At 36.5% G+C, this 13248-nt stretch overlaps 1 protein-coding gene across 1 annotated transcript in view; it reads left to right on the top strand.

Annotated features, from left to right (window-relative positions):
* The window catches only part of LOC109059450 (collagen alpha-1(XXIII) chain), an 86781-nt gene that overhangs the window by 46074 nt on the left and 27459 nt on the right, over window positions 1-13248 (top strand). The window contains exon 4 of the mRNA XM_042711496.1: window positions 11265-11300. Within this exon, the coding sequence (XP_042567430.1) occupies window positions 11265-11300 (36 nt within the window). The remainder of the gene's footprint in view (window positions 1-11264; window positions 11301-13248) is intronic.

Raw genomic sequence — 13248 nt, 5'->3', positions numbered from 1 at the left:
AGAACACAACTGCTGTAGAAATCAGTGGTTAAGTTGTATTTACAACACTGTTCCAGAACAGTTCAACCCAAATATTCAGATGTGTGCAGTGCATTTTCTGGGGGACAAGGACTGTTTCCTGTGAAAGTAGCCTACAATGCTGGTGTCTGTTTCTATAAAGTGGGGCAATTCCAACTTTGCAAGGACAGTCTGGCGCATCTGAACCACAGTCTGTAAGTACGTTTTCATATGTAAAGGATTTGCCACTGATTATTCAAATGCGAGTTTTGAGCAGTGTAGAATAACTGTTTTTTGTTTGTCATTTCTCCGATCACAAATGCAGACATGGTTTTGTGTTTATGCAGTGCGCTAAGCAACGCAACCAGTAAAAATGCAGTATAAGTCATTATAATCAATAATTATGTCTCCACTGAATGCAACAAATGCCTCGTTTGTAATGGGTTTTATTGGTTTTGTCTCATCGCGCCGGGACACATGGCATCACAGTGTTAAAGGGATACTCCACCCCAAAGCTGCCTGCGTAAGCTGCCTGTGTACGGCTCATATTCTCCAAAATGCTGCTACGCTGATGTGGAGAGACACAGAGGAGACAAATTGTTGAATAAGTTTGTTATTTTTTGTTTTATTTGCATACAAAAAGTATTCTTGTTGCTTCATAACATTATGGTTGAATCACTGATGGCAGATGGACTATTCTGACGATGCTTTTAATACTTTTCTGGACCTTGACAGTGTATTTTACTTGGCAGTCTATGGGACAGTCACAAGCCTCCAGGTTTTCATCAAAAATATCTTAAATTGTGTTCTGAAGACAAACAAATCTTTTATGGGTTTGGGACGACATGGGGGTAAGTGATTAATGACAAAATTTTCATTTTGGGGTGGAGTATCCCTTTAAGGGGCATAACATTTCTGTCACACGTTTGAGGCATTCGGCCAATCACAACACACTGGATAGCTGGCCAATCAGCATACAGCTCGCTTTTCAGAGAGATGAGCTTTGTAAAAATCGACGCGTTTCAGAAAGGCAGGGCATAGAGGAGAAACAATAATGTACAGAAATGTCATATGACCCCTTTAAACTTCATATTCTGTCTGTGAGTTGCAAAGTAAACATCTTATCACACAGTAAGTCAGGTTGTGTGTTCCAGCCTGTCATCAGAAATTTCTAGCAAAGTTGTCATTACAATTTGATGTTGTAAATGTTTTTGATGATATCATGTTTAGGACGTTTTGTAACTATTATGTTGAGGTTATAGGTTAATGGTTTTGTTAAGTGTAATTCGGTTATTTGAAACAATGAGCAGTAATTTGAAACAATGAGCAGAGAATTAAAGCACGCTGTTTTTCGAAGTCATCCGAGGTACAGAACAGCAAAGTTTTTTTGTAGTTGGACATTCTGCCCTGCAATCTTTCTGGGTTTAACTAAGACAGCTATTGTTGTGAAGGATGAGGTGGCTATTTCAGTTGAACTGCATCCAGTTTGCATGATAAACTGCTTCTTTAAAAATAATTGTGGTTTTTGGAAAGCAAATATGATATAAAGTATTATTTTTGTGTGTTTTACATCAGTTTCTGAAGACTGTAGACGTGTGCTAGCATTCAAATGATAATAAACTATAAATAATAAAAAAAAAAAAATAGAAAACACTCAAAAAGAGTTTAGGTGTCACTTAAGACAACACAACTGTGAGTTGTTCACAGGCAAGTGCAACTGACATTTTCTCCATAACAGAGACCTAGGTGTGAAGCTAATTGTGCTTGATTAGATTTGATCAGAGTTGTTTAAAAGCATCAGTTCATCTGTTCTGCGGTTTGTTTTTTTTATGTTCTTAGAGGAGTTCTGGAAAGACTGCACACTATATCACTGGACTGATTCATTGTTATAGTTCTTTAACCACGTGTAACTGCAGCTGAATAGCTTATATGGATCATATTAAATCAGGACCATGGCTGTTTTGTTATACTGATTTCTCTAGAACGTGCTCCATGTAAAACGTCTGAGCATTTGATATCCATTTATAATGACCATAAATAGTCAGAGACTTGATTTATTGTCTTTTATCTATCGTGAAAGATGCCTGTAGACAGTAGCAGGAAGAGAGGGCCGTGGAGACAGATATCTGCACTTAAATTCTTCCAAGGAGAGAGATACAGCAGATCACTGGGTTACATGGGTTCAACATGGGGTTAAAATGAAGGTCAGTTCAGAAATGCATCTAATGCACCACATCACATTCAGTATTTTTGCTTAGTGCCAAAACCAACATTTTTTTCTGTAACAGATATATTACTGTTTTTTTTTTCCATAATATACTGAGCTTGTTAAGATCATTGCAAGTGTAAACATAATGACATACTGATAAAGACTGTGTGATCAAATCATCTGGTCAAATATGTCAGAAAGATTATTTTTAAAGAACAATATTTTTAAAGGGGAAATGTCACGTTTTAAAGAAAAAGGAATGCATGATGTTTTAATATTAAATAAAATGTAAGTAGATCTGTTTTTTAATTCTATGAAGATTTAATATAGATTGTTTTGGTATTAATTTTGATTTAAGTGGATTTTTTTACAAATAAAACTAAAAAGTAAAATACAATTTTATTAGTCAAATAATGTGACTAAATTCAGTATCCTATGGGGATACAGTTAGTACACAAGTTACGCACTGTAAAAATTGTTTCGAAATTGTAAATAAAACAAAGATTACTGTAGTATGTCTTACAAGTAAATACTATTTCAGTCTTTCTACTTCAAAATTCACTTTCAATTCAATCTGTTACTTGCCATTTCTTTGTAATTATTTGTGAAATTTACAAGCAATTTCTGGGTCCATTTTATTTATTTTAATTTTTTTGCCAATCCAGATTCAGAACCAAACCATGTTTACTATTTCATGTGTTATGACGCTTTTAAAGACATCATAATACTACATAATAGAAATACACCCTAGATCAGGGGTGTCCAAACCTACTCCTGGTGGGCCACTGTCCTGCAGAGTTTAAGCTAAACTCTGCGGGCCATTGGCCCTCCAGGAACAGGTTTGGACACCCCTGCCCTATATTCCATAGGCAGATCTTATGAAATTGATGCATATTAGTCCTGGTAGGTAGGTGCTTTGAACATCTGCCATCACTGTTGTATAAATCTTAAGTCTTCTATTCTTTTCGGATAGGCCTAATGGGTTAATTTAGTCATGGTTTTCATCCTAGTCTTTGATCTTTGTTTAACTTTATTTTTTTTAACAACATGCTTTTTGAATCAGATGCTGTGATCTTTATTTCCAGCAGATCTAGAATAGCATGTTTGGAAAAGTGTATTACCACTACGTGCCATTAGCGTACTCTCACAAATGCTTCATTACATACCACTGTTCCCTCTAAACTGTGCATGTGCGGAAGCACAGAAGAAATAATAAGCCGTGCACAAGTCAGACGCAAAAATTAGTTGGGATAGCCATTTGATTGAATTCTAGTAAATGCAAAATAACTGTAATGCTCGGGCAAACTGCTATAGAGTTAGTTTAACTATAGATGAATGCGGTTTACAGGTTTCACAGAAAGAGAATGATATGTGCCAAATCAGTTGCTGTAGAAATCAAATACTTTAATGGTTCCGGACGAAATAGCTATTTTTGTAGGAATGAGATTGTTTTGTGCCAAATCAGTTGCTGTAGAAATCAAATACTTTAATGGTGCTTGATTAAGTATGGAAATAGCGGATGATGGGCCAAAATTGGGTTACAAATACTTTAATGGTTCCGGACGAAATAGCTAGTGGAAATAGCAGGATGTTTTAGATAACTGCAAAAGAATTCACGTTCAATTTATTTATTTATGAAAATATTTGTTATATTATAAGCCTGATAAATAATTGACCTCAAAAAGGAAATTCATGAGCAATAACTGCTTATTTTTTTCATATTATATTGTTTTGTTATATATGTTTTTGCTCAGGAGGCCGAAATGTCCACCCAATAGAGAAAAGTTTTGCCCAGCAAGAAAACATATTAGATGGAACATTGAGTAGGCCTATATACACTGTTCACAGTATATTCATTTTCTGTTACTTTTCTGTTTGTTAGTTTAACCAAAAAAATAGTTTCATATTAAGGTGTTAAAGAACATCTGTGGTTCAAGGAGAGAATGAAAACATTCTGTTGTAGCAGTTCATCTGTGGTTCAAGGAGAGAATGATTCTGTTGTAGAACATATTTTGTTGAGACTATTGGTTGGTGTTGAAACAGTGGTCTGCAGCAGTCTGGTCTGAATTTGATCTTGGGTGGGTGGGTTGGTGGATAACGAGGGGGCAATTAACGGCTTTTCCTCCATCTTTTCACACCCTTACTGCCAAATGAGCCTGTTCTCTGGTGTTAAGAATTAATGTCTTAACATATAACACCTGTTCAATTTATGCCCAAGGAATTCAGAATAAAAGACCCCATTAATTACATATTCTTAGGCCGCTTCTAATACAACACTGATGGAGGGCCGAAGCCCTTTTCCAAGCACCTGACAATACTTTGCAATCAAAGTGTTAAGGAATTAATTAACGTCAAGTCTTTTTGAAAGCTAGGTGTAAATGTTATCAAGGGCTGGTTCCTTTTTATGTGCATTCATGTTGGTCTCAAAGCATTCATGAAGGAAATGTCTTGCATGAATGTGCCGGATTTCATTAAGTTATTTACTTGCTTCATTTAATGTTACTGGCTGTAGCTGCAGGATATGTGAATGACCCAAATGCTTTGTGTGTGACTCTGATGAGATCCATACTCCAATACTAATACTCAAGATCTGATTCAGGTTCATTGTATTGCACTTAATGAAACAGATTTAACTTTAAATTCTGACTCTTTGCGTTAGGTAGTAATTTTTTGTGACTTTTTCTGTAGTTTTACATTGTTACGCCAGTAGGTGGCGACAAGTGTCTGTCTTTTTGTTATTGATTTATTTGGAAATAAGTAGAGTCAATGATTCTTTCAGAAACACGGATTCATTTCGTTTGAATAATTAGCTTAATGAGTTATTATTTGAATTGTGAACTAAACACCATCTTTATGAACAACAGAAAGTCTTTGGATGTATCAAAAATTCCGGCCACTATACATATAATAGTCTTTGAATCATTCGCTCAACCAATTATTAAAAACCGTGCTGGACAATGCCATCTCCTAGTGCGATGCAGAATTCATTTGACACTATGCTGACAATGAATGAGTATTCACTAGTGGATAGTTGTTAGTGTACATTGTTGTTTGTGTTTATCATTGTTTGTGAATTTATACGTCAAATTTTTTTTTTTTTATTGTTTGGATATAGGCTGAAACTGCAGCAGTCAGGTGATACAGATTGTAGCTCTCAGAGAATTCCCAGTTTATCAGGTGTAATTACGACTTCTAGGAGGATGTGAATGTATTTTGATTTTGGTGCTTTTTTGTTTGTGGTTTGTATTGTGCGCTTGTTGTGTTGTGTTGTAGTGGTGTAATGGTGCGATGATGTGAACGCCTTTTACATTGTGGACTGGAATGTGTGTATTTGATATTGTGCCCGGAAACCTACTTTCGTTGGTGAAGCAAAAACTGACAAAGTGACAATATTTGTGTCTAAAATGTTTCTCAGTATGCTGTTGGTATTTATTTGGAACAGCAGCGTTCTTGCGTGTGTTATTGCTTTTCTTTAAAGTGCAGAAGTGTGCTTGAAGTAGTCTAGAATTTGATGTAGTATGGGTTTTGATAATGCAGCATTTGTTGCTAACATAGGGTCTTGGTGATTGTGTCACATAGACACAAGCTTGTGTATGTGATGGAAGCATGAGGAGGCTTTTTTCGGGAGTGTGCTGGAGGTTAGAGGATGAACCAGCGGATTTGTAGTGCATCTCTGAAGAGCTGTTCATAGTATCAAAATGGCTTAACAGACTGGCTTTTGGATCAGACATCGGGTTTTATATTAAAATCTCTCATCTATTTTTAACTATGACAATTTATTTTGTAGGCCTATACTTTTATGGATGCAGTTCTTTAGATAAGAATGTACTAAAATGACCAAGTCCAAGGGCATTAAATTGGAATGAGTAAGCTATAATTTCCCACCACCATGTTTACAGATCAGGCTTAGTTTTTTTATTTTTTATTTTGGGATGTTTAAATTCTTACTTTGTATGTTTTGCAAACCAGAATGGTTTGGTTAATGCAGTTTGGGTTTTAATGTAAACTTGTTGATAAGCATTATGGTGGTTTCAGTAAGGAGAACAGAAAGTGAACTCTACCTCCAAGCAGCTTTTGGAAGGGTTATTTTAAAAGTTAAAGGTTGATTATGTTTAAAGTGTGTGTGATAGATCTTTTCTGTGTTATATCTCCCACGCCCAGCTCATGCCCTGTGGTGGGGAGCTGATGTTTATGTGAGACATTATAAGGGTGTTGGTATAGATTACCACAGATCATAGAGCAGAGTGTGCAAAATGTCTTCCATATGACACTCACATGTTCAAAACCAGGTATTGTGGCTGTCAGTCATTCAGTCCACATTTTCAAACTTTTTTGTGTGAAATGCTAATTAGCACCAAATATCATCTGTTTGCATGATGTGATGGCAAATATCTTACTCAACATGGTTGCAAACTTTCAGATTTTGTAATATCATCAAGTTTTATTAAATTAATGTCACTGTTTGTGAGTAATAAAAGTTATAAATTTATGTGTGGTGATTTGTATTTTTAATACAGGTAATGTTTTATTGGTTTGGGTTGGAGTAATTTTGTTTTTTTAATGGAAATATGTGTTTGTTTTTGTCTAAGGGAAAAACATCTTTATTACACCCAGTTGTTTGGCAAATTAAGAAATGCCGTACTTCACTTGCCACTAACTTGATCAATTTGATGCATAACATCTCAGTGGAGAAAATGAATCCAGAAGGTTTAAGAAGAGCCCGCTATGAAATATATGAAAAGGCCAGAAGTAACACAGCCGAAAAATGAACACAGGTCACTTTTGGTCCCCTTTTGTTTATAGTTTCCGAAGTACTGTATGTAATGAAATGTGTTAGGCTACCTTTAAGTCAGTGTACATCATTTTCATTTTCCATCATTATCATTTTCCAAAAAGTTATATACCTTCAGTGCTGTTGCTTCCTAGAAAGAAGCATTAGGAGGGCTGCAGCTTTTGATTATAAAATAGCAAATAATCCTGCTATTCAATGTGTTTTAGTGGTGGCATCTTAAATTACGAATTTATATTGTCTAGACCAGGGGTGTCCAAACCTTTTCTTGGAGGGCCACTGACAAAAAAGTCTGTGACTTCTCTTATAAAATGATTTATTTATTTATTTTTGGTGTAAACTCTAAAAACTTTTTTTTTTTTTTTTGTCTGCACCATATCATCTTCCTTTGAAAAAGCGCCGTAAAAGACAGGGTAAGCGGGGCGTCATGGCTGTAAAGCTCAAGCTTCCCTGCTGCTTTGGACAAACATTGAGTTGAACGTTAATCTGGATCTGACTGCGAGGGAAGTTCATTGCAACCGTTCCATTATCTGCGGGTTTACTCCTGGAACGTACCCATTCTAAACCGCGTTCACGGGATCGTGGGGCCTAACAGCCTCTTCAACGCTCGCCTCGCCTCCGCCGTTGTTGCAGCGTTTCTATACATCATCTTCGCCCGCTGCATAGATGTCTGCACCGGTCACCATATCATCTTCCTTTGAAAAAGCGCCGTGATGGAGATTGTTTGAGGGGAGGTCTGTGGTGAATATTTTTTTTGTTTGTAGTGAATTTATTTCATGGAGTTTGTTATGGCGTTGTTTGTGGCGAGGTCTGTGGTAAATAATACTTTTTTCTCTGAGCTTTTACCGCCCAACTGTAAATTTTTTAATGTCCCCTGCTCTGGGAGAAGGGGTGGCAGTTTGGTTTCCATTTTTAAAGACTGTTTTCAATGTCGGACCATACAGAGATCTACATATAACAGCTTTGAATTTTTGCAGGTGCTGGTCAAATTTTGGACTCCGGCACACTCGTTAGTTTGTTGCTGTGGTTTACAGGCCTCCTAAGCCACACAAAGACTTTTTAACAGATTTCTCAGACTAAGCGGGGGGGAATCATCCCCAATTTTGATACATTTTTAATTATTGGGGATTTTAACATTCACATATGCTGGCCCCTATATAAACTCATTGGCAAAAGACTTATCAGCTTAACAGAAGCCTTCAATTTAGTGCAGCATGTTAAAGGACCCACTCAAATTAATGGACACACTCTCGATCTTATATTGTCTCATGGGTTCTCTTTGGGTGATATTGAGATATGTGATCTCAGCTTTTCTGATCACAATCCTATTTTATTCAACACATCACTGTCATTGAATGCTGTAAAACCTCACGAATCAGCTCACCTAACGCGGAGGATCAATGCTGCTACCTCTGCTTCTTTTTCTTCACTCTTTGAGGAGTTTTCTACCTATGGTTGTTTTTCTTTGCTGTTTGATGTGTTTCTTTTTCTTCACTCTTTGAGCTGAGAGAAAATGGAAAAAGTACAAACTACAGATTTCTTATGAAATGTTAAAGGATTCCCTTATTAAGTATCAGAAGGCAGTGAGAGTGGCCAAATCGGACTATTTTTCAACTCTCATAGACAAAAATCATAATAATCCTAGAACTCTTTTTAATACTATTAATGCTGTGTTTATTCCTGTTGTCCTAAGTATCGTACAGAGTCGCTTATGAAATGTTAAAGGATTCCCTTATTAAGTATCAGAAGGGTCTCTGAGATTAGACATACCATCAAACCAGTCGCTGGCGATCCTGCAGGCTATTTAAAATATACAGGTGTCTTTAGTCAGTTTACACCTATTTCACTATTTCTTTTTTAAATGACATTGTTACTCAACTCAAACCTTCTGGTTCACCTTTAGATATAATTCCCTCACAGTTATTTAAACAAGTCAGTGTAATGGGTCCGACACTTTTAAATTTGATCAATAAATGCTTTGAGTTAGGAGTTGTTCCAGACTTTTAAAAACATGCCTCGGTACAACTCAGATTTAAGAGGCCTAATTTAGACTCCTCTGATGTATCAAATTTTAGACCTATTTCCAACCTTCCATTTTTAGCGAAAATTATAGAGAAAGTGGTTTTTCATCAACTACAAAGTTTCTTGGTCATTACAAAATTTTTGATGCATTTCAATCTGGCTTTAGAAGATTTCACTCCACTGAGACAGCTCTTATAAATGTGTTCAACTATATACTTTTAGCTACTGACTCTGGAGATTTTGTAGCTCTGGTACTTTTAGACTTGAGCTCTGCTTTTGATACTGTAGACCACAATGTTCTTCTGGCCCACTTAAAACAGGTAGTGGGCATTTGAGGTTCAGCTTTAAATTGGTTCCAGTCCTATCTTACGAACAGAAGTTTCTCAGTTAATATTGGCAAATTTCACTCTTCCTCTGTACTTTTGACCTGTGGGGTCCCTCAAGGCTCTACTCTAGCGCCAATGTTTTTTTCCTTGTATATGCTTCCCCTCAGTTCTATCTTTGAGAAGTATGGTATAAGCTATCATTGCTATGCAGATGACACACAAATATATATTCCTTTGAAACATAAGAATGGATTAGACCCAGTGGCCAACTGCCTCGTGGATGTTAAAGCATGGATGTCTCTAAATTTTTTAAGTCTGAATGAGAGTAAAACAGAGATTGTGGTGTTTACCTCTTCGGATACACACGGTATACCAAATCTAAATCTTGGTGTTCTGGCACCTTATGTAAAGCCATATGTGAAAAATCTGGGTGTGATGTTGGACAGTGCCTTAAAGCTTGATAGACAAATCAATCAAGTTGTGAAGTCAAGCTTCTATCAGTTGCAAACCCTGGTAAAAATGAAGTCCTTTCTTTCTTTAAGGTAAATCAATCAAGTTGTGAAGTCAAGCTTCTATCAGTTGCAAACCCTGGTAAAAATGAAGTCTTATTTGAGGATCAGTCAATTATCCTTAACTGCCTTCAAATTGTTCAAAAATGCTGCTGCCAGAGTCCTGACGGGAGTTCGAAAGCGGTAAGCATATCACCCCTGTCCTGCAGTCGTTGCATTGTTTACCTGTGCGCTACAGGATTAATTTTAAAGTGCTCTTATTGGTTTTTAAGTCTTTAAATGGTTTAGAACCTTCTTACCTCTCGGACCTGTTGATAGTCCACCAACCTGCAAGAGCTCTCAGGTCTGCCAACTTAAGGCTCTTAGTGGTTCCTAGAACCAGACTCAAGTCTAGGGGTGATCGAGCATTCGACTGTAGCTACTCCGAGACTTTGGAATAGTCTTCCTAAAGAAATCAGAACTGCCCCTACACTATCCATTTTTAAATCCAGGATAAAAACATTTTTATTTGATCTGGCTTATTATTCATGATTTGCATTGCTCTGCCCTGTGTCTTGCAGTTTTATTTTTTATCCTTGTCTTTGTTTTTATTTTTTTTATTTTTTTATTTTGAACAGCACACTGATCAACGGTAGTTGTGTTTAGTTGTGCTTTATAAATAAATTGAAATTGAAATAATATTTAAATTGTAGTTAAATTATTCTAATGTGCACAACTTTCTGTAGTATTTTACTGTAGCTCAAACAGTAGAGCATGGTGCTGCCAAATGCATAATTGTAATTCAACTTTTCTCAAAGTTTCCTTTTCTGGGATCTGGTAAATTCAGCCTTTGTATATTTCTCTTGTTTCTGTTACTTTACTTTGTGAGAAGTCTTTGTGTTTGTTTGGCTGGACCTGTATGATGTAATTCTTGGCTACTATTATGCTGCAGAAGGGGACTGCAAAGATTGTCTTTCCTTGTGTCTGTCACAAAGCATCTTTTCCCAACTCTCTTATCTGGGGCTGGAGACTCCCAAGGAAGTTTCCATCAGAACTATCAGCCCAGCTTGTGGAAAAGGATGTGTTCCTCTCACATTTAGGAAGGGATCAGTGATATCTGCACAGCCTGTTGCTAAAGACAAGAGTTTATATCACATATATATAAAAGTTACCCACGCAGGTTTTGCTCATATTCAAGTTGGTCAAGTGAATTTGCCACACTGACCAACAGAAAGCTGCTTGGTTTGACAGTGACCTCTGTGTGGACGTTGCTTCATACATCAATACACTATTGACAATAAATGGATGGAATTTTTTGCTTCTTTGCATTTTTGAATCTCTTTTGACCACAGCTGTAGTGGTCACTGACCAATCAAAATCAGAAAGTGTTATTAAATATATACAATTCACCATCTGTTACCCTCTGCTCACAGGTCCTCCAGGAAAACGGGGAAGAAAAGGCAACCCTGGTGAGTACCTGTACATGATACACACATTTATACACATCCCATAGTTTAAAAATGACCTGAACCTAACCTAAAATTACAGCAAAACAAATGCAGAGTGATTTTGAGCTGTTCTCCAGGATAAAGACTGTTAGGATCCTCTCATGTGTTCCAGACCTTTCATTTTTCATGTCATGTTTGATTTGTATTTCATTGAGGAACCATTGAACAGATGGAAATGTCTGTTCATATTATGCAGTTGGGAAAAGGCTTTTTCTCTGTGGTAGTCATTGTGACATTTTATTTTTCGTTTATTGTTTGGTTTCGAAGAGGGTTTTTTTTTTTGTGGTAGTCATTGTGACGTTTCTATTGATTGGTGGGGGTTGACGAGGGACTCTTTTTCCTGAGAGTACTTTGAAGTTGACGACCACGATCCAACAGGCAAAAATGATCAGAATTATGATGCAGCTGCATATGTACAGTGCTTAACCTAAACTGAAATCAATGCCTCACAGTCAAAGGGTGCAGTACTTTGTCCGCTAGCATTTGTAGACATATAGTGCAGTGTACATCATCTTATTGTGCATTGATACACATCTTCTTATTGTACATTTTGTAGCTCATTTGAGTATTAGCATGCAAGGCCTTAACCCCTGTGTCAAACTCCCGGGACAGAATTTTATAAATTAGAAAAAGTTTTAGACCTTGAAACAAACCAACAAGGTATGTTTTACCACAAGTGTTTCTCTGTCACTCATAAGCAGGAGATTTTGTCCCATCATTGAAAATAAATTGTGGTCTAGTGACTATGTTTTTCAGAGCAGCTCTCTGTGCAGCTGTCTCAATTTGGGTTTCTGTATTGTGAGAATAAAATAATAAAAATAATAATCTGCCTATGATAATAGAACTATAGAATCAGGTGCAGTCCCACACTTAATATATATATATATATATTATATATATATATATATATATATATATATATATATATATATATATATATATATATATATATATATGGGCTGTCAAAATTAACGCGTTAATAACGCATTAACGCAAATTCATTTTAAAGGCACTAATTTTATCAATGCACGATTAACACAGCCGCATTTTCTGTTTGACCCGTGGCCAAGCCCATAGTTGGAGAAATGGAGATGCACAGTATTGCCAACTTAGCGACTTTTCAGACCCCTTTAGTGGCTTTTTTTTCTTTCTTCAAAAAAAGCACCTAGTGACACATCTTGCTTACCCAGCATGCGCACACACATCTCTCTGCATCTGATCTGTTCAGCTAGCGGCTGAGAGGAGCAGTGCTTTCAGTTAAAGGGGTCATATGATGTTGCTAATAAGAACATTATTTTGTGTATTTGGTATAATGCAATGTGTTTATGCAGTTTAAGGTTCAAAAATCACATTATTTTTTTTTTCATATAATGTGCATTATTGTAGCTCCTTTTATGCCCCTCCTTTCTGAAACGCGTCAATTTTTACAAAGCTCATTCTTCTAAAAAAGTGAGGTATACGCTGATTGGCCAGCTATCCAGTGCGTTGTGATTGGCCGAATGCCTCAAGCATGTGACGGAAATGTTACGCCCCTTACCATAATTTAATGCCGTGTCCCAGCCAGTCCCGGCAACAAGAGATAAAACCAATAAAACCCATTATAAACAAGGCATTTGTTGCGTCCAGTGTTGACATAATTACTGATTATAATGACTTACACTGTCTTTTTACATGTTATCGTGCTACATAAACATAAAACCATGTCTGCATTTGTGATCGGAGAAACAAGAAACAACAAGCTCTACTCTACACTGCTCAAAACTGATGTTTGAATCATCAGTGGCAAATTCTTTAAATATAAAAAATTTACTTACAGGCTGTGAGTCAGAAGTGCCATAATGTCCTTGCAAAGTTGGAATTGCCCCACTTTATAGAAACAGCCTTTGTGCCACTGACACATTGTAGGTTA

The sequence above is a fragment of the Cyprinus carpio genome, chromosome A21 (genome assembly GCF_018340385.1).
Source record: "Cyprinus carpio isolate SPL01 chromosome A21, ASM1834038v1, whole genome shotgun sequence".
NCBI classification, from domain to species: Eukaryota; Metazoa; Chordata; class Actinopteri; order Cypriniformes; family Cyprinidae; genus Cyprinus; species Cyprinus carpio.
The sequence above is the reverse complement of the archived record's forward strand: the minus strand, read 5'-3'. Positions and strand labels throughout refer to the sequence as shown.